The following is a 26,396-nucleotide window of genomic DNA, read 5'->3' on the forward strand; positions in this document are numbered from 1 at the left end:
TGTAAGCCTTCACCTGAAGTACAATAAAATATAAAAAATTTAAAAAAATAAAAAATAAGAATACAAAAAAAAAATTTCTGGCGCTTAACGTGTTAAACTTTTCTTGAGCAAAACAGCACAGTGTCCACTGAGACCTCCAACCCAGGGGCCACTGTTTCACTGCTTATCATACCTTTATGTCACCTCCCTCTAAACTCGGCTTAGATTCTATGATCTAACTATAATTTCTCTCTCCTTTCCTTTCCCACCAGTCCTATAATCCTCCTTCCCTATCTCTTTCAATAAAAGCACAAATTATATAATCACTGGAAAATGTTAATCTCATACAAAACTATGATGAACCCACATGTACCCTTCACCCACCTTCAACAATTATCAACAATTACCAGTCTTGTTTCTTCTGTATCCCTACCAACTTCCTTCTTCACCCTGGATTATCTTGAAGCAAATCCCAGGCATTATATCACTTCATTCTTAAATATTTCAGTATGTATTTCTAAAGGATAAGGACTCTTTTTACCATAGCTACAGTATCATACCAGAAAATTAGTAATGATAACACCTTAATTTAATTATTGAGTCAGTATTCAAATTTCTCCAATCCTCTCTGTCACTCTCTCTGCAAAACAGAATTGAAATAAGCTCCATACATTATAATTGGTTTATATGTCTCTTTCTTTTAATCTCCAGTTCCCCCTGTATCTCTTTCTCTTTTCTTCTCTGGAAATTTATTTGTTGTAGCCTTTCTCTCAGTTAGGATTTTGCTGACTACCTCATTGTGTCTTTTTGCTTGTTCTTCTGCCTCCTGTATTTGCGGTGAATTAGTAGATAGAACGAGAGACTTGATTAAATTCTGCTTAGGTCTTCTTTTTTTTTTTTTTTGGCAGGAACATTTCATAAGTGGTATTGTTGCTTCCATCAGGGGACACATAATATCTGCTGTGTTTCTTTTTGTAATGCTAGTAACTACTGATGCTCATTGCCTGTTGTTATTGATGCTAGTTACTGGAGAGCTGATTCCAATTCATAGCGGGCACACGTGTGCCGAGAAGCACTGCTCCACAGGGTTTTCAAGGTCGTGACCTTTCAAAAGCAGATCTCCAGGCATGTCTTCCGAGGTGCCTCTGGTAGGTTCAAACAGCCAAACTTTCGACTAGCAGTCGAGCGCCTAACTGTTTGTGCCACCCAGGGACTCTGCTCATTGCTTAGATCTACTAATTTATTAAAAGTTGCAAAACAGTGATATTATGATTATTTTATACCATATTCATTAATTACCTGAGATATTTCTATGAAGTGAAACTTACCCTCACCAACTGTTTTGTTATCCTGAGGTACAGTTCATAAAGGAAAGGAAGAATAAATGCCTGATTCTTTATATTCCAGTTTTCAAAGTAACTAATTGGTTCTTTAACATCGTCCAGTTGTGACTGATGAGTTGTTGTTGTTTAATATCAGTATGAAAATATGAAGTTAAACATACCTTATATATTCAATGGAGCCCGGGTGGTGCGGTGGTTAAGAGCTACAGCTGCTAACCAAAAGGTCAGTAGCTTGAATCCACCAGCTGCTCCTTGGAAACCCTATGGGGCAGTTCTACGCTGTCCTTTAGGGTCGCTATGAGTCAGAATCATCTCGACGGCAATGGGTTTATGTATTCAATCCACTGCATTCATTTGTCTTGTTGATGCCTAACTTGTTCTGGCTTTGTACAGTGGGAGCCTTTTGAAGTTGGCTCCTGAATCTTTGTGAGATGACCTTAGTAGTCTTTGATAGCTTCTTTACTAACTGACATGAGCTCACAGACAAAAGAGAAAAAGATGGAAGGGGAGGTGGCACAGTCAAAGGCAGAGAAGTACAAAATGGTATGGCACATTTGGACAACTGCAAATTATTCAGAAGAGCTAGGGATTGACAGGCGAAGGAAAAGAGGCAGCAATTTAGAGACATCTGAAGCGTAGAGTAAGGAAGGTCTTGTAGGGTGCATTATGAAATATCAATTTTCTGTAGGCCAGTGGCCATCAACAATAGCAAGATGGCTCGACCCACTGTCCCAGAGTCATATCGTATCTATGAAGTCTGAGGCAAGTAATTCTTTACTAGTAAGAATTAAAGGACCAAAGTTGAGAAATTATTTCCTTTAGAAATTGGATTATATTCATGCTTACCCATATACTTGGTATAATGTAATATAAAGTCACTTACAATCATTTGCACTTTAATACAATTTCTGGAGTGGAGTGACATCTAGTGTGGCAGGCACACTTGTGGGAGTGTAGTATGTGTGAACATACTCCCTCACGCGTGTTCTCGTGAACTGTTGAGCCAAAGGTTGTGCTAGTGATGGAGAGCCACAGAAAAAACATGAGCAGAGCAGTAACGTCCATTTTCTTTCATTTTTTCCTAACCAGATTCACATTCTAAGTGATTAGTGTTCAACTTATTTTAACATGAGGTTTTCTAGGAAAAAAAAGGTTTTGGCTTTACTAATCATCCTATTTTACTCCATTTTTCTTGTATCTTTAGGAGGAAGGACCCACTTACTGGTTGGTCAATGCTTTCTTCTTTAATCACAGAGGATGTGCAAATACCAGCATAATTTGCTGCTGTGATTTCCTTATCCAGTGCAGTGCTATGAAAAGCCATAAAAGCTTTCATATTTTCCATATAATGCCACTTTTGATTGGCAGTCCCATTGTTATATGGCTTATATTTCTGAAAAAAAAAATGGGTAAAATATGGAGTCAAATAGACAGGAGAGTTTATGAGATGGTTATAGCAGTACTATCTTTCATTATATAAATTTAGGAAGTACAGATACTTTCTAAATTTCACTCATAATTCCACTATCCAATGATAACTACTGCTGATATTTTGGTGATTATATAAACAATCTTTATACACATACTTTCTTTGATTTACAAAAACAGAAGCACAAATTACTTACACTTTGGTAACTGCATTTTTTTTCTTAACAATATGCCATGAGCTTTTTCCTGACATGTCTTTTAATGATATATACTATTTCATTTTAGGGATATTTTATTTTATTAATTCCTCCATAGGGTTAATTCCCAATAACAACAAAAAAAAAAACCTGTTGCCATCAAGTCGATTCCAACTCATAGTGACCCTATAGGACATAGTAGAACTGCCCTATAGGGCTTTCAAGGAGCAGCTGGTGGATTCCAACTGCTGACCTTTTGGTTAGCAGCCGAGCTCTTAACCTCTGCACCACCAAGGCTCCAACAGTTACACATGTAGGTTTTTCTCAAATTTTCCCCATTATGAGCAAAATACTGTTGAACAACCCTGCAACTAAATCTTTGTGTATATCCATGATGATTTCTTTAGGACAAATTCCTACAAATGGAAACACTGATAAAAGAATATGATAATTTTTAAAGATTATAATATATCATATCAAAATGCTTTCTAGAAAGGTTATTCTAGTTTAGACTTCCACCAACAGTATATAAAACTAATCATTTTTCCTCACACTCTTGCCAAAAATGGGCAATACCTCTCAAAACACCATTAAATCAATATATGAAAAAATAGTACCTTGATATTTTAATTTATTTTTCATTGACTATCAAGGAGGTTGGCTTTTTGTTTTTGCTTTTTTCAATATGTGAATACACTTCAGTTTGATATGTAATAGAAATGGCATATTTATTCTAATTATAAAACTGGGCTCAAGTATAACCAAAGAAATGAATAGCTTCAATTTAACAGAATTTGAACCAGTAAATTAGTTTCAACTAAACATATCATGACACTTCAAGGAACTTTATAATTAATAACACCTACTTTACCAAGCAAGAGATTAATAATAAAGAAGGAAATAAATAAGTCCTAAGAACTGATTTAATGGGTCATACAATAGAGTTTCTCTCAAAGGTCTGGAAAATCAAAGACTGTGTTTTCAAGGAACAAGAAGTGGTCTACTAGCATTAACATCACATGCCTCATTTTTATTATTTTACACGGCTTTAGTATTTTCTCATAAGCTGATTGCTTCAAGAAATAAAAATGAAACACCAGCAGAGGAAAAATAAACCTTGAAAGGTCATATAAATTGCCTTAGATCAAACTCATTTCTTATAAAGTGGGAATCTTAGAGGAAGATATTCGTATCTATAATTTTCTGAAACTGGTTAAGGTACTAAATTTGAATCCAGATGAGATTTTTATCTCAGTGTAGTCTGTGCTGAAGAGGCACCTGACAGAGAAGAATGTAATGTTATATATACTATGGCTGCTAGAAGAGACCATATTTATCATCAGGATGAAAGACTTAATTAAGCTTTGATATTTGTCTAGATTCTTATATTCTAATTTTGGATTCAAGACCTACAAAACAAGTTGCCTCATTGCTATTAAAAACATGGAATAAAACCAATGTTATCTGGAGGTGATGTATTCTGTTCAACAAAAAGATGGTAAATACTGTGGAGGATACAGAAAGTAAGTGCAGACCAGGGACTTCCCTAAACTTTCTCTCCTCTTCACAAGGAGAAACATATATCCTTATAGGAATGTTTCTGGTTATAAATAATTAAAGATGACAGGAAAACATGAAAAAAGAACTCCTTACGTCTTTGCACAAAACTCAAATCAAAGTCAGAATTCTCTGAAGTCTTCAAAAATTGTTTTGATGCTATAAGCATTTGCAAAAGTGTCTTTGAAATGAAACTTTTAGAAGAATTAACATTGATAAGCTCGCATCTTCCAGGAAGGCTTCCCTGACCATATCTCCTCCCTCTGGTCACCAAGTCGGGGGAATTGCATGTGCCCCTTATCATCAGACTTAAAGCTCATGAATCTAACAGCCATTCATCTGACTGCACCCACCACTGAGACTGTTAGCTCTGTGAATGCTGTGGGACAGTTTGTCATGGTCACTACTGGATTTCAGTAACCAGCATAGTGCCTGGCCTGCAGCAAGCCCACAATCACCATCTGTTGGATTAAACTAAATTAAGAGCTACATGAACATGCTCAATTTGAAATCCAAGCAGACTAATATAAATGTTTTAGCAATGATACTCAAGATAGGATTCTATGATAGCCATTGTCTCTCTACACAACAAGAAAGCATAGAGTTTTACTTAAATTTAATTAAACAAGGAGTCATGATTACTCTTTAGCCTATACATATCTTACCTGAACAATAACTGGATAGCCATCAACTTCATTTCCAGCCTTGGTCATAGACACTGCCAGCACAAGGTCTGGGTTACTCACCAGGTGAAAGGTCCTTGGAAACACAGGATTAGTCACATTACAAAGTAGCATGACCAGATTAGATAACCGTCTGTGCCACTTACCAATGTGTCACCTCTTGGTTCCAAATGCACCCTCCAGTACCTGGACTGTGATAATGGATGAGAATCCTTTAAGCATTTCTCCTCTACAGTAAGCACAATGTTAAGCTTTCTCAGTAGAGAGTGCTGCAAGAACACTGCAGGAGGAAGGGGCTCTCCTGCTGTTTCCAGCTGTTTCATAGCAGGTCAGCAGTTGGAAAGGAAGATGTCCAGTGATACTCTGCCCCAGCCAGGTGCCCAGAGTGCATAGTTGTTTGGCACCCTTGTAGCCCTAGCCTGGCATGGCCCTCTTGATGTGGACACCACGTGCTCCAGACCTCTGGCCGCATCAGGGCCCCATTCCTTTTGCACTCCCGTGGCCTGGCCACCAGCTGCACCCCTGTATTCATTTCAGAGGGTTGCTCCTACTTGCCCAGTGACCACAGACCAGCTCTGGCCTGGGAAAACTGGCAAATTTCTCTGCCATCCAGTGAGTTGCAATCACACCTTTTCCAATGAGGTCTAAACTCCAGCCTTGGGGAAGGGGTCCCAATTCCACATTTCTCCTTCCTTGGGTACTCTATTTCAGCCCTCGGGTACTGTATAGAGTTCTCTTATATTTGACAGTTACTCCTTTATGATAGTTTAAGAATTCTCTATATTAAACTCCCCCTATTTAAATCACTGTGTAGTTTCTATCTCCTGATTTTACCCAGACTAATACACCCTCCTCACCATTTTCGTTATTATGAGAGACCATGTGGCAAAGTTACTAAGAGCATGGATTATGAAGCCACACTGCCTGGTTTTGAATATTGAATCCACCTCTCGTGGCTTTACTTAATGACTCTGTGCCTCAGTTTCCTTATCTGTAAAATGGGGTAATGGTGCACACCTTACAGGACTGTTGCGAGGTTTAAATAAGTTAATGCATATAAAACACATAGAATATTGTCATGCACATAGCACTTAGCATCAGCTACTATTACTAGTGATTGTGATTTTTTTGTAGCTTTACCACAAATTCTTTTATTCTAAAGACGTTTTCCTTAAAAGTTCAAGATGTATGTTGAATACTTTTATATGACCTTGTATTAGAGCTAATATAAAGCCCCCTTGACTGAAAAACATAGTGAAAATTATTTATCTGAAACCCTCAAATTCTTTTGCTTGCATCACTTAAAAACAAAAATAAACCAAACATTCAACACTGTTGTCTGTGTAGAAAAGCCAGTTCTTCTGCCAACATATTTGCATTACAGAACAGCAGTGGCATTCCTGCTGTGGAAAATATAACTCACTCCTTCTGACAGTTTAATGATGTGAGAGTGGAGGGGGGAGAAAGCGAGGGTGGGGGATTGCTGTAAAAGTAATACAGTAAAACCTTCAAAAACTGGAACCTGTGTAAGGAAGAAATCTGTCAGAGAAGGAAAACTCAAATATTTTCCACTAAAAGAGAGCAACAGACAAGTAGTAAGACTGCACCCTGTCAAAAGTGGAAAACTTGTGAGACCCGAAAAAACAAGGCAATTCTGTCAAGTTCCAGCTCTTACAGGTTTCACTGTATATTTTTCCTTTCAAAACTTAAAAAATTCAAGGTATTGAATTTACATATTTTGAACACAAAACAATATAAGCACATTGTAAAGAATTTAGAAAGTACAGGTAAATATAGTAAAAAAATGAAACAGAGTTATAAGATCACTCACAATTCTACAAGATAATCACTATTAATCTTATAACATATTTCTTCCTTCTGTGGCTAGTTAACGAGGTATTATTTTAAATCCAGAAGAGGTATTCGATTTCATGAAACACACTTTTTGCGCTTACCAGGACAGTATTGCACAAGAGCTGGCCCTGTGTATTGTTTAATCTCTGCAGTCCAAGCATGTTGCTTAGTTTACATCTTGTCTTTTTATTGGCACTCAATAATATTATTCAAATGAATGAATGATTGTCTGCATATTTCCTGCAATGACCTACTGAGGTGCCAAGACTAGCCACCTAGCTAGCTCTGTGCTTTTCCTGCCTAGAATAGACATAGTGACTTCTTCCATGCTTCATTGCCAGGCTCAGCCACTATACTGTTGTTTTTCCTTTTCCTTTTTAAACAGTACGGTCAACTAGTACTTGCCCATGGCGGAAGAGCGCATGCATTCTGCACAAAGCCCAAGCTTATGACTGTTATGCAATGCCCCCTATGTGCCAAGCAGCAGAGTGGGAATTTACTCTGTTTTCCAGCAATACCAGCATGACACACTGTCTCTTTCACTAACCCACAGTTTGAGAGCATACAAGCCTCAGTGCACCTCTTCAATCCTCAGTTTACATAGCACTGTAATCAAGTGACTATGACTAGAAGATTTTAAAGAGCTCTTTTAGCTCCAAATTCCATGGCGCTATATTTTTCCCTTTATGAATTTGAGTCCTGTTGAGGGAATTTTTTTTTTTCATTACACCTGAGGACTTTCTCATACTTCCCATTACAGATCAAATGATTAATTCAGGTTGTATGACAGGTGAAAAGGGAAGAAGGTGACAGACTATCTCAAAAGTTGACCTGGACCATCCTTTTGTGAGGCTGGAACCTAGTGAGTACATTTTTGGCACTCTCCTCCTACCTTTTCAGTACCTTCTCTCTCATTGCTTGAACTTCTAGCCTGGACTATGTGCTCTCCCAGTAACGCCTTATTCTCACAAACATAATTTCTGTTAAGAGGTTTTGCTGATAATTGCTTAGGATATTAGAATTCCTAGTTACTTTCTGTTTTAAATAGAAGACCAAACTGAAAAGATAATTCAAGATCTCAAGGACTGAATTAATTGCTAGTGGTAGAAAACTTTCAACACAGTGATAGTCACTGAGTATTAAATCATGACTGGATCATGCCACTTGGTACCCTCTGTGGAAGAGCATTCCGAAACTAAAGCTCTTGACATGACTGGGACTTCTGACTGGGGTCTGAACCAAATCCCTTCTTGTCCTAAGAGACTCTATTTTGGATTTTTAAATACAGATTCTGTCACACAATGTAGCCTGTCACTTCTATAAAATTTTCCACTGTACCTCTGACCTAGATACGGGCAGATTCTACAGAAAAATGCAGTTTTGCCCACCCTGCTACACTTGTAGATGAGTTTGTGGTTAGTAAAAGCTGATGTTAAGCACAGATTATCCAATTGTGTACAGGTTTTAGACAATGTGTTAAACATGTGACTTTGGTGTCGGCCAATTCTCAGAAAATTCCCCCTTCACTCCCTCTCAAAAATGTTTTTCTAACCTGTGCCTGGGTCTTTATAAAGCCCTGTACTCTTCCATGACCTTATTCTAACCACCCTTGACCATACTTGTAATTTTCCAAACCCTTGTTCTAATTAATCCAGCTTATGATTAGAATAAGCTGATATTTAGCATTTTCACTCCTATTCCTTCAACAGGCTCTTTACTTTTATATTTCAACAGAACTTACCACCATAATACTAAAGTCAGTCAGTTTAGCAGAAACTGCACATGTCTACATGCCAGGAAACATGTAGTGGTCAGCCAAAATCCTGTCACCTGGAGCCATCCTGGCAAAGGAGGCCAGGTCCTCCAAAGGTATCAGTCAAGACTCTGCCACCTGCAACTTTGTAAATGTTAACCAATCAGAAATGTTTTAGCTGTACGTTTCTGTTTGTGTGTGTGTGTGTGTTTTTCTTCATAAGCATATGTATCATTGCAGTCCCCTGAAGCTTTTTAAGCAGATTATTCTGACATTGTGTTTTCCATTTTGCAAAATGCTTTTTTGCCATAATAAAACTCTTGTTTTTACTTTTAAACAGACTTGTAGTTCCTTCACTACTAAACCAAAAAACCAAACCTGTTGCCACTGAGTCAATTCCAACCACAGTGATACCTCCTTAATGTTGGTAGACATCTACTCCGTCTACACTCTATTTATACAAATTCTGGATGAGCAGTTTCCTCCCCAAATATCAACTTGCTGCCAGGGCAAAATAAAAAGGAAGAAAGACTCTGGTTAATATAAACTGAATTTTCTACAGGTTTTTGATACATAGTGTAACCCAAGTTTCTCTAGGTCTCACCAGCCCATCAGAACAAACAGGTTTCAATATCCAATTACATGAAAGAGCACAAAGCGAAATGCCAAGGGAAAATGCGGACAAAACTCAGACTCATTGTTACTGTGCAGATACGCCTCTGCCATGGGACGTAAATTACTCTGAATCTTGCCTGCACTTAATCATAGGGACTTCTGCAAAACCTCCCTTGCCCAAGTGTTTCTGGTGACTCATGTGATCATGAGCAAATTCTGTCCCACAAGCTACCTCTGCTGCTCCGCGTCTTCTCTCTGAACTCAAATTTCTGATGAAGCGTGAATTAATGCCATCTCCTCCCACCAACTGTCCCTCTCCCGTGCTGTGGCTGGACATGAGGGGGTTTCAAGATGATAAAATTGCAGAGTGTTCTGGGAAGTGGAAGGAGATTGGAAAAGACTGTCTCTCTCCTCTTTTGTGCTATACTTGGTTAGACATTCCAAAGCAGTGCTGCTCATGGCCCAATGCCTCACAGAGTTTTGGGCAAACTTCTCTTTCTGTTTTACTTACAGACCCCTTCCGCACAGAACTTAGAATGAAAGACAGAACCAGAAGACAAAACCAGTGACAGATAGTGAGCAGAGCTCAGAACTAGTCTTCTCCTCCAATGACCAAGTTCTTTTGTTGGGTCGTACTCACTGCACTTGGCTTTCTGTTGCCTTCAGGTCACTTCTCTCATTCCCTGGGCATGTCCACCCCAGTTCATCAGCCGTGCTCAAATTTCAGTTTAGGCTCAAGCTGGCACCTCTACTATATAATACAGAAAGCTGAGGCAGTAAGAAGTATTGCCAAATCCCAGAAACATAGAGATGGGGTAGCACTAGGATGTCAGTTCTGTAAAGGCAGAGATTTTCGACTGCTTGGTTCTTTGCTAAGGCACCAGCACCTAATACTTCCCCTAATAACCCTTTATGGCTGAATGAATAAGTTTTAATCCCGTGTAAGAAACCATTTTCAGGGACAAAAGGCTGTTATCCTGGCTCCATGTGGTGAAGGCAGCCTAGATGGGGTGGATGGAGTGAAGGAACACACTCACCAGGTCTGTTACACAGTTGGCTTTTCAGCCTTCTCCAGAACAAGCCCAGCAAGTGCTCCTTGCTGGCGGCTTTGCTCATCTCAGGCAGTGAACAGTCAGGCGAGCTTCCTCTCTTGCCCATGCTGGGCCTGCCGCTGCCGCCTGCTGAAGCTTATGCAATCTCACTCAAAGCAGTGATTCATAAGCCTTTTGCATTGCAGACCCTTTGAGAAGCCAATGAAAACCACAGCCCTTCCTCAGGAAAAAAATTTTTTTCTTGCGTAGATTCACAAACACACAACACTTTGTATAATATTTCAAAAGGATGAAGAGGCCTCTGGAGCCCCACCATAAAACACTAACAGTAGAATTTGAAGCAAGCCAATCTTTTTTTCTTTTTTTTTCCTTTTTCTTTCTCTTTTTAGATTAAAGAAATATCTGCACATGCACAAAAACAGAGAGAATAGTATAATGAACCACCATGGACAATAACTATCAACATTCTGCCATTCTTCTTTCATTCATTCTCCCCAATATTTTTTATTTTTGTTCTTGCTAGAATATTTTAAGAAAAACTGAGATGTCTTTTAATTTTATCTGTAAATACTGCATATATATGCAACTGATTAGGACTTTTTTTTTGTTTAAACAAAATCATAAAACTGTTTTCCCACCTAACAAAATTAACAAGAATTCTTTAATATCATCTAATATCCATACCCTGATTATCTCAAAAATAACCTTTTAAGAGTGACTGGTTTGAATCTGGATCCAAACAAAGGCCAGGCATTGAGTTAGGTTGGTATACTTATTAAGAATTTGGTTTTACCGTGTGGGTGAAAGCCATATTTGTTGGTTATTTTATGAAGGTCGAGGTGGGAGGAAGGTATGTGTATAGGGGATTAAGTTAACGAAAATTACTGCAGAATTTAAAAACTGAGGACTTTAGAATTCTTACTTGAGTGTTTCATATCATAAAAATACAATTAGATGAGAGTCCAGTCTTCTCTTAACCTCAATGGCCAGGTAAAAATATACATTCAGTAGGTCAGACTACACAGTTTTTATCTGAATCTGATCGTGGATAAATTGTGTGTAGCCTACTGAGCATTTACATTTGATGTCATTCTCTCTTTCGCTCGCTTAGCTAAGATTCAAAAAAAAAAAAATTGTCAGCCAAGTTAAATAGAAAATCTGAAGCCCTCAAATATACCCCTGCCTGCTCTGTGGGGACCATGCCAGGAATTTTAGGTGCCTACTCAGTTTTTTATATATTAATCCCCAAACATAACGGGTTTACCTGCTGCTTTCCTTGTGTATCCAGCATTGATGACTATCATCAGATTTCTTCTCTACCAAAACCACTTCAGTGCCTGAACGGAGGTTGGGATCTCGTACCCCCAAGACAAGCTGAGGAGCAGCATGGTTTATAATCTGCCCATCTCTGTATTCAAATTGTTGATGGCAAAGCTTCTGCAATTTGCTATGCCTTGGTGAATGGCTGAAATAAAGAAAACCTCATCAGTGGCAGAAAAACGTCCCATGCATTTGATGTAGTGTAGCTTGTAAGTTCTATTGGCGAGAGACCCGCTGTGAATCATATTAACGTGTAATAGTAAGGCATCATCATCCTAACAGCAGCAATACCATTAGCATTACACTTCCAACTTGATGTAAAAAATGGAATTCTGAATATATTCTGTAACTGAAATAAATGTTTATCCAGGAGATCATATGAGAAATTTATCAGCAGAGTGAAAAGAAATTCAGTTGAACAGGTAATTTAGTTAGAGAGGAAAAGAAGAATGTGAAAAAGAATAGAAGAATGAGAAGGGGGTGTTATGGATTGAATTATGTTCCCCAAAAAGAAATGCCTGAAGTTCTAACCTCTGAAATGGTGAAATGTGACCTTGTTTGGGGAACTAGGATTTTTCTTCGTAAATGTTATCAGTTAAACTAATAAAGTTACACTGGAGTAGGGTGGGTCCTAATCCAAATCCCTTCTAAATGGTGTTTTATATAAGAGAAGGGTAGGCACAGAAACAGAGTCACACATACAGGGGGAAGACAGCATGTGAAGATCCTTCTATAGGGCAAGGGATGCCAAGGAATACTGGCAGCCACCAGAAACTAGGAGAGAAGAATGAACAGTCCCTTTCTCTAAGTCCTCAAAAGGAATCGACATGGCAGAAACTCTGAATTTGGACTTTACCCTCCAGAACTATGAGACAATATATGTCTGTTCTTTAAAGCCACCAACTTTGTTGCATTTTGTAATGGCAGCCCTAGGAGACTACAATGAGGGGATATGAAATCAAACAGAGGGAAACAAATGAGTTCTGCTCAAATTATGATTGTTCCTATTATCTACGTACAGTATTGCTGGCAAATAGAATTTATTCTCCAAGTTTTTCAACCTTCCCTAACAATTCATAGAATATAATGATTCTTATTCATATCCATATTATATTAATATAATACAATGATAAGTTAATGAAAAAAATCTTTTACCATATTTTTACAAAAATAAGGCACACCTTCTGTGTTTGTTTGCCAGCCATGCCCTCCCCCGCAACGGTATTTTTGTAAGCATGCTATGTGTTAATAAGGCAGGACTCAATCTACAAGATTAGATTTTGTCTGATACCAATATCTTTTGAGATATAAAAGAGAGACAGGGGGACCTCATACTACCAAGAAACAAGAGCCAGGAGAATAGCACAGCCTTTGGACCTGGGGTCCCTGTGTTGAGAAGTTCCTCGACCAGGGGAAGATTGATGACAAGAACCTTCCTCCAGAGCCAACAGAGAGAGAAAGCCTTCCCCTGGAGCTGATGCCCTGAATTTGAATGTAGCCTACTAGGCTGTGAGAGAATAGATTTCTCTTTGTTAAAGCCATTCACTAGTGATATTTCTGTTATAGCAGCACTAGATAACCAAGACAGAATTTGGTACCAGGAGTCAGATGCTGCTCTGATAGATACCTAAAATGTGGAAACAGTTTTGAAACAGTGAATGGATAGAGGACTCAAAAGGAAATGAGGAGAGCTGTATCACTGGAGACAGCACAGACAGCAAGAACCAGCAGAGAACCAGCAGCACAGCAGCAGCAGAGAACTGCCAGCGGCAGAGAACCAGCAGTGGCAGAACCAGGAGACCAGAGTGAGATGGCACTGGAGCCAACCCACGAAGCCAGAGAGCTGAGTGCCTTTGCACAGGAGGCTTCCTGGTGGAGTGGGCTGCCTCCAGGCACTTATCAGTGGAGCTACAGTGCTTTGGAACACTTGCCCCAGCAGGGCAGACACAGGCAGTGAGGTTTGAAGGGCCAAGAGGCCGAGGAACCAGGAAGCAAAAGATGAAAAGAAAAGAAACACAGGAAGTTGAGCTGCCTCAGTCTCAAAGGGTATGGCCACAATCTCTGGGGTTTCAAAGGGTGGAGCCATGGCCTCTGGTGTTTCTACAGGTGGAGTCGCCACTCAGATGGACTAGGAGAAATGTGGACCTAAAGTCGAGGGAGCAGAGTTGTATTTCCAGTGGGCCTGAAAGGCGGTGTGGAAGCCCAGGGCCCAGGGGCCTCCACTCAGAATCTGGAAAATATGGCCAATACCAAGAGTCTGGAGGGTAGGGCCATTGTGTGAATGGTCTTAGAGAACAGAGGATTGTTTTCAAGGCTTGAGGGCTAATGTAATGTGTTCTGCTGACTTGCTTGGTGCCTGTTATGCCTTCTTCCCCTCCAATTTCTCCCATTTGTAATGGAAATGTCTAGCTTGTGGCTGTTCCACCATCGTACTTTGGAAGCAGATAAGTTGTATTCTGGATTTCACAGATGAAGAGTTGATTTAAGACTTTTGCTATGATATGATGGAGTGAATGTGTTTCACATGTGGCAAGGAGATGAATTTTGGGGGGTCAAAGGGTGGAATGTCATAGATTGAACTGTGTCCCCCCAAAATACCTGCCAACTTGGCTAGGCCATGATTCCCAGTATTGTGTGATTATCCACCATTTTGTCATCTGATGTGATTTCCCTATGCGTTGTAAATCCTTTCTCTACGATGTTGATGAGCTGGGGTTAGCAGCAGGTATGTTAATGAGGCAGGACTCAATCTACAAGATTAGATTTTGTCTTCAGTCAATCTCTTTTGAGATATGAAAGAGAGAAGCGAGCAAAGAGACATGGGGACCTCATACCACTAAGAAAGAATAGCCAGGAGAATAGTGCGTCCTTTGGACCTGGGGTCCCTGCAATGAGAAGCTGTTTGACCAGAGGAAGATTGATGACAAGGACCTTCCTCCAGAGCCGACAGGAAGAGAAAGCCTTCCCCTGGAGCTGATGCCCTGAATTTGAACTTATAGCCTACTAGACTGTGAAAGAATAAATTTCTCTTTGTTAAAGCCATCCACTAGTGATATTTCTGTTATAGCAGCGATAGATAACCAAGACACTATGCTAATTTTTTTTATAGCACCATGTGGAAGAGCATTGGCATGGCAGCACTTGTGAGGGTGCCTCATGGGAGGAGGGTGCATTATTTGTGTAAAAACATGGTACTTAAAGATATTAAAGTATTAAGTTACTTATTAAACTTATTAAGCATCACAATGTGTTAGCATTTAGTCTATAAACATCTATACCTACTGTATGTATGGACTTATGCTAATGTTGAAGTGCCAAAATTAGTGAATTCACAATTTCCAGTGTTATAATATTAAGCAAATATCTAGAAATTATGGAATAATAAAAAGTACTGTAGATTTCTGTCATTTTTTCTGGCGCTGACCAGAAAAAATTGAAATTAAAAAGGAAGAAAATGAATTTTATTAATTTCTCAAAGACATCAGGGCATTCTACATACTTCCTCATAAGTTCACTCATGCATTCATTCAACAAATACATAGGCCCTGTGCAAGTTCTCAAGAGGCAAAGGCAGAGAAGCTTATTGTTTAATAGAAAAGACACGCCAGTGAACAAGAAATTACACTGCATATAAAAAAACTAAGAAGAAAAGGGCTTTCCCACAAATACTTGCAAACATTTTAATTAAAAACATAATAAAGACAAAATATGTATGCTGATGTAAAACAGTAGCTAACAGGAGTGTTAAACCTCAGGAATATTTTTGCCCCAAAGTAAGCAAATCTAAGACCAGACAGAAATCTCTAACAGGAATCCCTTGCCACATTTTACCTGCATTTCTTCTGTGGCTCCACTTTTTCAAAGAGCTCTTCTTCCATTTTCTTTGGAAGACTATCGTCCTTATCAAAGTCATGAGAAGCTTCCTGCCAGGCATACTTGAGAAGTGTGTGACAAGACTTCATTCGGAGGTGGGCTCTTGCATGCGCATCTCTAGCAAGGTTCAGAAGTAAGCACAAGTCTAAGAATTCTAATTTGAGCTCAAACAATTTTTTCTGAGGTATAGTCTGATCATATCCTGCAGGATATTGGCAGATCTGTAAGTCATATTTCTGTTGAGATGCCCAACATTAAAAATCCACATCCTACTAATACACATAATTAAATCTTTTAATGTTAAGGCTACAAATAAAATTCTTTCATTGCATAATACATAGCATTCAACTTTGTGATGTTTACTCAGAAAAAGTAGGGCCACGTATTCGATTTCAAAAATACAAAGATTAAGGCTAGTCAGTAGGTTAAGAAATGAATAACTAACATGTAATAAGACTTCCTCTATCTACCCACTAAATGGGTCATAATTCTATCTGGAACAGTACGTTAGATTACGGGGTTTCATAAACTATTCATTAGATACTGTTAAGAAATCTTAATTAAGTTTTCCTCTCAATAGAGAAATCAAGGGAGAATTAAATACCATCGGAACATAAGAGCCAACATTTGATAGAGAATAAAATACTAAGACATTCAGAGTAAATACTAAGAGTGAACGATTGAGACAGCCTTCTGACTTCTTGTTAAGATGAAGATGTGAACAGGAGCGATAGTCACCATATAGATTCATATATAACAAGTTCCGGGACACTGTTTTGGGCACATTTGCCTTCAGTGTGATTCATGACACAATCTGAGGTCTGCTTGGCTGAAGACGAGAAAAATATACGGGGAAAGCAGCAAGCACATTTCAGCACTCTAAACATGGACATGTGTAAATAAAGTTCTCTGGGGGACGTTGTGATCGCCACGGTGCTTGTGATAATTTTATGTAATTACAAGCAATATCAAATTACCAAAATCTTCAGGGACAGTTCCCAGGGTTAGCAGAGCTGACCGCACACTTTTCAAATGTAACAAAAATACTACACGCGGCTATGAAACTGGTGGGTATTAACTGCCTCATTCAGAACTGCAACATGAGCCTTCTAAGGGGAAAACTCACTAACAGTTAAAACAGCAACAGTGCCATCTTGTGTTCAAAACTAGAAACACAGCTTTCCCATCAACTCCATTTCTTTGAAGATAAGAGGAAAAAAAAATTTCATCCTTAGTTTTAATATAATTTGAAAGGTGCAAATGAGATTCTTCTCCACAATCCAGACGTTTAATTTTCTTACTTACGTGGAATTTATCTGTCTATTGGGTTATTGGGTTAGATATTGGGCTTCCTGACAAATGAAGTACTGGCAAGTCAGTTTTGGAACAGCCATTTTTAAATCCATCTTGCTGTATTAATTCATTCATTTGTTCATTATTTCATTCATTTACCTATAGTAATAATTTATTATTTAACTAGTCATTCATTCCTTTAACTAATATTTATTGAGCATCTGCTATATGACAGGCATGGAGTTCTAAGTGCTGGGGATACGGTGAATAAAAACAACAGGTAAGGAAGTTCTCAGGTCTTATGGAAATTACATTCGAGTGGGAAGGAAACAGATAATAAACAGGTGAATGTTGGTTATAAATGAATAAATAAACAAGATAAATGCTACAACTTGAATAAAACAGGGTAGCATGATAGAAATTGACTGTGGTGGGGAGGGTATATTTTAGCAGTAGAGCCAGAGAAAGCTCCTCTGAGAGGTGATGCTTGAATTGAGACCTGGACAATGGGAAGGAGCCAGCTATGTGAAAGTATGAGGGGAGAACATTCCAGGGAGGGTAAAGAACACATGGAAAGGCCCTAAACCAAGAATGCTTTTGGCCCATTTGAGATGGTTGTGCAAGTATGCAGTGAGTGAGGAGAAGGGTAGTAAGAGGCTCAAAAGGTGGGCAGGGCCTGCTCATGTAATTCGGTGAAGAAATGAGAACTTTTCCCTGGAGCACTTTGTCCCAAACACCTTCTCTTCCATAAAGCATTAATGCGTTCCCAGAGTTTCTTTTCCATTTTGCTTCTTATCATTTTTACCAGACATATTTACATAGAGCCTAGTGATCAAAAGGGCTCCTTCTAGATTTATGTTCTAGCCTCTTGCTGTGTGGATGTCCCTCCTTAAATCTCCCCATTACTCAAATATATGAAAGCCTCCAGACAAAGCTATAACCCCGGGATGGATTACCCAATAAGCAAGATATGCACGGGCTTAATTGTGCTTACTTACTACTCTGTAGTGCACAATTTCACCGTTTTTTACCATGTGAAATTGTTCACTACAGATTAGTAAATAAACACAGTTAAGCTAGTGTGTACTTTGCTTACTGTAAGCCGGTGTATACTGCGCTTACTGGTTAATCCGCCACTGTTATCACACCAGTTAAGAAGCTCGGTGGCTAACCTAAAGGTTGGCTATCAAATCCACCAGCTGCTCCTTGGAAATTGTCTTAGTCAAGTAGATGGCTTCAACACACAGAACTTTATTCTCTCACAGTCTAGTAGGCTAGAAGTCCAAATTCAGGGCATCAGCTCCAGGGGAAGGCTTTCTCTTTCTGTTAGCTCCAGAGGAAGGTCCTTATCATCAATCTTCCCATGGTCTAGGAGCTTCCCTGAGCAGGAACCTCGGGTCCAGAGGACACGCTTTGCTCCTGGCACTGCTTTCTTGGTGGTATGAGGTCACCCCCTCTCTGCTCCCTTCCCTTTCCATTTATCTCTTGTAAGACAAAAGGTGGTGCAGGCCACAACCTAGGGAAACTCCCTTTACATTGGATCAGGGATGTGACCTTAGTAAGGGTGTTACAATTCTACCCTAATCCTCTTTAACATAATCTAATCTTGCCTCATTAACCACAGGCAGAGATTAGGATTTACAACACATAAGAAAAGTATATCAATCACAAAATTGAGGACAACCACACAATACTGGGAATCATGGCCTAAACAAGTTGACACATATTTTTGGGGGACACAATTCAATCCATGACAGAAATCCTATGGGGCAGTGTCTTAGTCATCTACTGCTGCTGAAACAGAACTATCACAAGTGGATGGCTTTAACAAACAGAAGTTTATTCTCTCACAGTCTAGTAGGCTAAAAGTCCAAATTCAGGGCATCAGCTCCAGGAGAAGGCTTTCTCTGTCGGTTCTGGAGGAAGGTCCTTGTCATTAATCTTCCCCTGGACTAGGAAATTCTCTGTGCAGGAACTCTGGGTCCAAGGGATGTGCTCTGCTCCCAGTGCTGCTTTCTTGGTGGTATGAGGTCCCCGAAAATTCATGTCCTTGCCACATGTGAAACATATTCACTCCATCATATCATAGCAAAAGTCTTAAATCAACTCCCAAGTCCAAAATAAAAAAAAATTCCTCTTCATCTGTGAAATCTAGAATACAAGTTGTCTCTTCCAAAGTACAGTGGTAGAATAGCCACAAGCTAGATATTTCCATTACAAATGGGAGAAACTAGAGGGAAAGAAGGGATAACAGGCACCAAGCAAGTCAGCAGAACACATTACATTAGCCCTCAAACCTTGAAAATAATCCTCTGTTCTCTGAGACCATTTACACAATGGCCCTGCCCTCCAGACTTTCCGTATTGGCCACACTCTCCGGATTCTGAGTCGAGGCCCCTCGGCCCTGGGCTTCAGCTCCACCTTCCAGGCCCACTGTGACAGCAACTCTGCTTTAGGCGCCCCATTCTTCTAGTCCATCTAAGTGGTGATTCTACCCTTAGAAACACGAGAGGCCATGTCTCCACCTTTTGAAGCCCCAGAGGTCGTGGCCATGCCCTTTGAGACTGAGGCAGCTTGGCTTCCTGTGTTCCTTGTCTCTTCAGCTTTTGCTTCCTGGTTCCTTGGCCTCTCAGCCCGTCAGATCTGTGTCTGCCCTACTGGGGCAAGTGTTCCAAAGGTCTGTAGCTCTACTGATAAGTGCCTAGATGCACCCTACTCCTGGTACCAAATATCTTAGGGTGGGTCTCTAGAGAAGCAAAACCGGTAAAGCATATAAATATATATAGAGAGAGATTTATACCAAGGGAACAGCTCGTGCAGTTGTACAGGCTGGAACGTCCCAAGTCTGTGGATCAGGATAGAAGCTTCTCCTGATTCATGTAGCCACAGGGGCTGGTAAACCCAAGATGGGCAGGTTGGAGAGACGGGCTCTTGCTCACAGGCTGGGAAGATTGATGAATCCCAAGTTCGGCAGGTAAGCTGCTAGTTCAAGTCCCAAGAACCGGAGGTCAAACAAACAGGAGCCAGCTGCAGGATCCAGAGCAGGCAAAAGCTAGAACATCTGCTTATATTCAGATGCAGGCTACATGCCCAAGGAAACTCACTTCCAACTGATTGGCAACTCACAGTAGATCCCATCATGGGGGTGATCACATATAAACACTGAGAATCATGGCCCAGACAAGTTGACACACAATCTTAACCATCACTGGCAGTTCTACGCTGTCCTACCAGGTTGCTATGAGTTGGAATCAACTCAACAGCAATGGTTTTGGTTTGGATATCACCACATATCTAAGAAAGTCTGAGAAAATCTTAGAGTGACTTGCCAATGTAAGATGAATTAGGAGCATGTCATCAGAAATGGTTCAAAGAACTGGTGAGATTTAGCCTGGAAAAGAGATAACACACAAGACTGATGATGGTGAGCATTGACTATTTTAAGGATTTTAAAGCAGAAGAGGAATAGAGAATAGTACAGACAAACAGATGAAATGATAGGATGGAGATATTCTAGGTAGTTAATTATTCAAAAATTAGAATGGGCTACTTTATTAAATAGTGATCTCTCTGTTATTGGGAATAATCAAAAAGAGCTGGATCAGAGACAGCCTGCCTGGAACTAAAGCTTTGAATCAGTTTGTTCTGGTTTGAAACCCTGCTGCGAATTTGCATTTCCACCCTAGATATACTGAATCAGAATCTACATTTTAACAAGACCCCCAGGTGATTCTTACGTATAACTTCCTGGGAACTTGTTAGAAATGCAAATTCTCAGTAAGGAACTTGTTCTCAGCAGCAGTTTGAAACAGAATGAACAGGTTCAAAACCCTGCTTGGAACATGCAGAAGATTCCTGCATTGTGTTGTGAGTGGATCCAATGATTTTAACCTCCAGGACTTGATGAAATCTATGAATCAAAACTACGCAGATCTTTGCTCTCAATGACATTTCTTTCTGGTTTTTTTTTTTTTTTTTCCTTGTTGTTGTTGTTTTCCCCAAGTGCACTCTAATGATGAAGAGACTAGATGATTCTTTAGAAGAGTAATGGAAGGTAAAACAATTTATTGAGGGGCTGTTAGGAAAGTTTGTAGTAAATTCCCTAACCATTAGGGAAGATGCCAGATTGGTCAAATCATACATTCTCCCTGAAAAGTGATTTCTGGTGCTTCTTTTTTTCTGGTGCTTCTTTTTAGTGTCAAAACATAGGACCAGATGTCTCACCTATCAAAGGAAGGAACTTGGTTCCTAAAATAAAAGTTGATATTCTTATAATTTAGCATAAAGACAATCTTTTAAAAATTGTTTGTAACAATGATATGTAAGTTAATTTTCACAATTATTGCAAAATTAATTGACCAGCTGTTTTTGGTTTTACTCTTTGGAACCTCATTTGATCATTTATTCAGTAAATAATTCTTAAAGCCAGTTACTCCACTCTTCACAGAGCATGTGTGACAGAGGTTCTTCACAGGGCATGTGTGACAGAGTCCTTGCCCTCAAGGAGTTCTCAGGTTGGGGGAAGGAGACTGATAAGTACTCTGCTACATACAGTCATTGCCGTGATTGATTTCAGTGATGAAGAATCATTCTACAGGTGAGTATGGGGCAAGTAAAGGCACTCTAGGTGAGGAGAACTGAATATGTGGCTCAGGAGCCTGCCAAAACCAAAAAAACAGACCCTTGCCATCAAGTAGACTCCAACTCATAACAACCCTGTAGGACAGAGCACAACTGCCCAATAGCGTTTCCAAGGCTGTAATCTTTACAGAAGCAGACTGACACATCTTTCTCCCACAGAGCAGCTGGTGGGTTCAAACTGCTGATCCTTCTGTTAGGTGAGCGCTTAACCACTGTGCCACCAGGGCTGCTTTTCAGGGGTCTGCAGTAAAGTGGAAATACAGTGTGCCACATTCAGGGGCACCTGTAGTGGCTGAGCTAGAACTTGGAGTTTATGTGGCTGAAAGAAAAAATATGGAGGGGAAGTAGGCATGGGAGTATAAATGAGGGCCAATGTCAGGCCTGGATTAGGGTAAGAAAGGCTTTGTATTTCAGACAAAATTATTTTCTTTTTTTCTGCCTGCAACAGGTTGTTATTAGAAGATTCTATGAAAAGGATTGTGTTTTAGAAAGATAATTGTCAACAGATAGAACTCAGAGGTGAATAGGCAAGGGATTATGACAATAGGGAGACCAATCACAAAGCTGTTACAATGGTCCAGGTGAAAGATTGATAAATGCATGTTAACACGCAACTAACTCGAACCTAAGGAGCCCTAGTGGCACAGTGGTTAAAGCACTCTGCTGATAACTGAAAGGTCCATGCTTTGAATCCACTAGCTGCTCCAAGGGAGAAAGATGTGACAGTCTGCTTCTGTAAAGATTTACAGCCTTGGAAACCCTATGAGGCAGTTCCACTCCGTCCTATAGGGTCACTATGAGTCAGAATTGACTCGACGCAGTGGGTTTTAACTTGAACCCATATGAGGGAAGAAGCTTAATTTTTCCTAAAGTCAACATTTATGGAACAAAATGTGATTAGTTCTTCATGTCACTGTCTAAAATTCTAAGCTTCTAGTCTTTTAAAAATAATACTAACAAAACAAAATTACTGAAAGTAGAACATTGAAACTCCAGTTCCATTGGTTTGCCAAAAACTAATTAAATTCTAGCTGTTCACCTGACATTAGTTTCACAAACTTGCCTTGCTTTCCCTGCATGGGCTCCAGGCTGTTAAAGGGCTAATGAGCTGAGTTCAGATAGCAACTCTGTAGCTTTTCTGGCCACAACGATTACTTACAGAATTTCACCGGAAGCCTTTTCCCTTGTTGAAGCATTTTTTTGCACTTGCTTTTCCTCTGGGTCTACAATTTGCTTCTCTTTTCCAAAATTTCCTACAGGTTTATGTACAGCAAGCTTGGCTCCAGATATAATGTCACTTTGGACTTCTAAAACAAGATCTAAGCAGAAATGCACAAATTCCAACAACATGTTAGTCATGATTGCAGAGCACTAGCTATTTGGTCTAAGAGAAAGAATTTTAAGAGTAATTGATAGTTGCTTTGTAAACTAATAAGTTGTACTTATTTCTGTTAATTTAATTCTTGCAGATTCTTCTTTCTCAAAATATTTTTAGGCAAAAAGTACTAAAAAAATAGGTCCTTCTCTCCTAAATTAATTATTCTAAATAGTAATTATTCAAATGGACCACATTATTTATATAAATCTCTCTAGGTTGTCAGGAGTTGAAATCAATTCAACAGCAACTTTTTTTTTTCCCGTGTATCATTCTCTGGGATCACAAATCATCAGTGAAACTCCCCAGTGCCTATAAAGAGAAATGCAAAACTTAAGATATAGTGTGTTCAATATATGTAATGGAGTAATGTTTTAAATTACACTAATGAGCTTTTCTCTATTCCCTTTCTTGCTCCCTGACCTTTATTCTAGGGCAGCCACAAGAGAAGGAGGAGGAAAAGGAGGAGATAAGAAATGTTACAAAAGAAATGCAAGAGTGCAAAGATTGAGTTTGACACTCAAGCACAGGATACTGCCATAAGACAACAGCCCTGTAAGGATATTGTTATGACTTAGGATTTTTCCAGATGCCTTTAGCTTCCTTTTAGCATATAAAAGGTTAACCTCAGAATTGACCTGGAGAACACTCGCCATTTTGGGACTTGAAGGAATCTAGGGTAGAAGACAGAGAAAGGCATTAACTAGCACATAGTATCCTGATTTCCCCCTACAGGCTTCCCTTCTGATATCTCAGCTAAGCCAAGGAAACACTGAGACACTGCTTAAAGTTCAGGACACCAGGAGGAGGTCACCTCTCAAGCTGTCCTTGCCACTCCAACATAGGCACAACCATGAGAACATAGTGGTGAAGCTGGACTTGGTTTCTGGGGATGCAGCCATGACCCAGGACTTACTGAGAGCCCTTCTGGGGAGCTTTCCAGAAGTGACACTAAGCAGGGGTGAGGTGAATCTGTAAAAAGGGCTGCAGGGATGGCCACTCAGTCACAGCCAGGCCTCAGGGAGGCATGGGGAGTAGATAAGAGGTCAAATCAAGTAGGAAGCTCCACCCACCCAAAGCATTTCCTACAGCAAAATAACGGACTACAAATCAACCCAGCTGTGGACTTCAGCCAGCAAGGCCCAGGGAGTGAGAGGATATTCTACCCAAGGTATTTCCTTCCACCATGCTTTCCATCCTAGAGAAGAACTACAGTGAGGGTCTAGAAACAGAAATAGGAAAGCCCATCTTAAAGGGAACATTTAAATTAATGGATTGGACAAAATTTAGACCTGATTGGAGATTTAATTTTTTCCTAGATGGGGTGCATAGGGTTCACAAAATTAAGTATATTACAAAGAACAAAATTAAGCATATTTTCTCTGCATATCCAAATTGTAGTGTAAATTACAACACAACCCTGGTAAACATATAAACCCACTGCCATCGAGTTGATTCCTACTCATAGCAACCCTGTAGGACAGAGTAGAACTGCCCCACAGGGTTTCTAAGGCTGTAATCTTTACGGAAGCAGACTGCCACATCTTTCTCCCAAGGAGCAGATGATGGGTTTGAATGGCTGTCCTTTCTGTTAGCAGCTGAGCACTTAACTGTGCCACCAGGCATCCTGTTAAATACGCAGTCTAAAGAGCTAAACAGCAAAATGCAGGAGTAAAATGGTCTCTTGAAAACAAACAAAAAAAAACCTTCTATTTTTTTAAAAAAGCAATAGCATCCAAAATTTATTTTGGCCGTACATATTAAAGTAAATATTTCCAATGCTTACCCTCCTTCTTACGCATACTGCAGAAGATTTGAATTTTGGAAATGTCTAATGCTAGGTTCCTAAGGAAGATTTGCTTCTTTTGCTGAGAAATGGACAGGTCAGGATTGATCCAATTTTCTCCACATGAAACATATACCTGTCAAAGAAATGAGTCTCTGATTCAAGCAAGTTAAAAAATTATCCAGCTTAAAACAAAGAGGTAAACTAAATAAGTTGTAGAGGTAGTCTATGGCTTTCATTAAGTGTCATAGTAGTAAATGTCCATAGATTAACTTGGATCAATGGATAGCTACCTACTCAGGTAGTATTTTGAATCTGTAGAAGAAGTGTGTTTACTGAATTGTATTTTTGTGGTGTGCCATCAGTCTTCCCTTAAGGATGATATATGAAACACACCTATGCAAAATAAATCAGGAAAATTATATATATTCTTTGAGACAGCAATTCTACTTTTAAAAGTTTAGCATAAGGAAATAATCAGGGATATAGGAAAAATTTTTGAAGAAGCGAGTTCATTGTAGCATTATATATAATAACAAAATCCTAGAAATAATCCAAATATGCAATAAGTGAGTACTGAATAAGTAAAACTGCAAACACACAAGGAAGTATATGTGGTTATTTAAAATAAAAGAATATGTAATGACATAGAAAGATGTTCATGATTTATTAAATGAAAAAGCAGAATACAAAGTATTATGTATTGTATGCTTCCATTAAGAAAGAAAGGAAAGACTTCCACTTCCAGAAAGATGAAAAAGTACCTCTCCTTATTCCTCTTGTTAAAATTCCTAGCCGTTATGTATAAAACAAACGTAAGAAGACTCTGAAGGATGGAGAGATGAAGCAATCCAGCCTGGGAACTTGGGATCCAAGGAACAACATGGTGGTAGTTCTCTGGGTTTTCTTTTGCCTCAGAGATCCTAGACTCAATGCTGGTGAAGTTGGCGACCTGGATATACCAATGAGCTCTGACAAAAAAAGACCCAACCAAAGACTGGTCTCTAGCCAAAGGACCAAGAAAAAGGCAACATAGAAAGACAGGAAACTTTTAGACAATAACCATTCCACTATATCCAAACACCACAGAAAAAACTCTCCCTCTTCCATCCCTACCAGCAAAGGCCAAATGGGCAGCCTATACTACAGTCCTTACCAGGCTGTAATGAAGCTCCTAACCACCCTCACCCCAACACACACACACCACCACCACCACCAGGATGGTGTCAGAGAAAGCAGAGTAGGAGCAAGCACTTTCATCCCGATTGTGTGGTTATGAGGATACACCATCCCTTCACTCCCAACCCTGCATGGGCAGCATGGATTTCTACCCTAACCCAGTGGTAAAGAGACATCCCTTCTGCTCCCTGCTGGGGTGATAGCAGGGGAGTGTTAATGGAGATTTAAGACTTTCATCACTGCCCAGCAATAATGAGGCCACCCCTGCCCCAGTGCCAGTGAATGCCATATGAGGAGCAGTAATAAGTCATTCCTGCCCCTCCCAGCCAAGGTGGTATCAGCAGAGGCCTAATGTGGAACCAGAACACCCATCCTTGCCCAGCAGTAATGAGGAGCTCCTCTGCCCCCACCCCGATATCAGTGGAGACCAAGTGGGAAACCTGAACTTCCCCCCGAACTTGGCAGTAA

At 39.7% G+C, this 26,396-nt stretch overlaps 1 protein-coding gene across 1 annotated transcript in view; it reads right to left on the bottom strand.

Moving 5' to 3' along the window:
- Positions 1-26,396, bottom strand: part of DCDC1 (doublecortin domain containing 1) — a 518,812-nt gene that overhangs the window by 48,563 nt on the left and 443,853 nt on the right. Inside the window, exons 24-29 of the mRNA XM_023737954.1 lie at positions 24,750-24,885; positions 22,748-22,907; positions 15,613-15,771; positions 11,726-11,926; positions 5,170-5,263; positions 2,545-2,715 (exon numbers count right to left, since the gene is read on the bottom strand). Of these exons, the coding sequence (XP_023593722.1) occupies positions 2,545-2,715; positions 5,170-5,263; positions 11,726-11,926; positions 15,613-15,771; positions 22,748-22,907; positions 24,750-24,885 (921 nt within the window). The remainder of the gene's footprint in view (positions 1-2,544; positions 2,716-5,169; positions 5,264-11,725; positions 11,927-15,612; positions 15,772-22,747; positions 22,908-24,749; positions 24,886-26,396) is intronic.

Source organism: Trichechus manatus, unplaced genomic scaffold, assembly GCF_000243295.1.
Source record: "Trichechus manatus latirostris isolate Lorelei unplaced genomic scaffold, TriManLat1.0 scaffold00006, whole genome shotgun sequence".
NCBI lineage: Eukaryota > Metazoa > Chordata > Mammalia > Sirenia > Trichechidae > Trichechus > Trichechus manatus.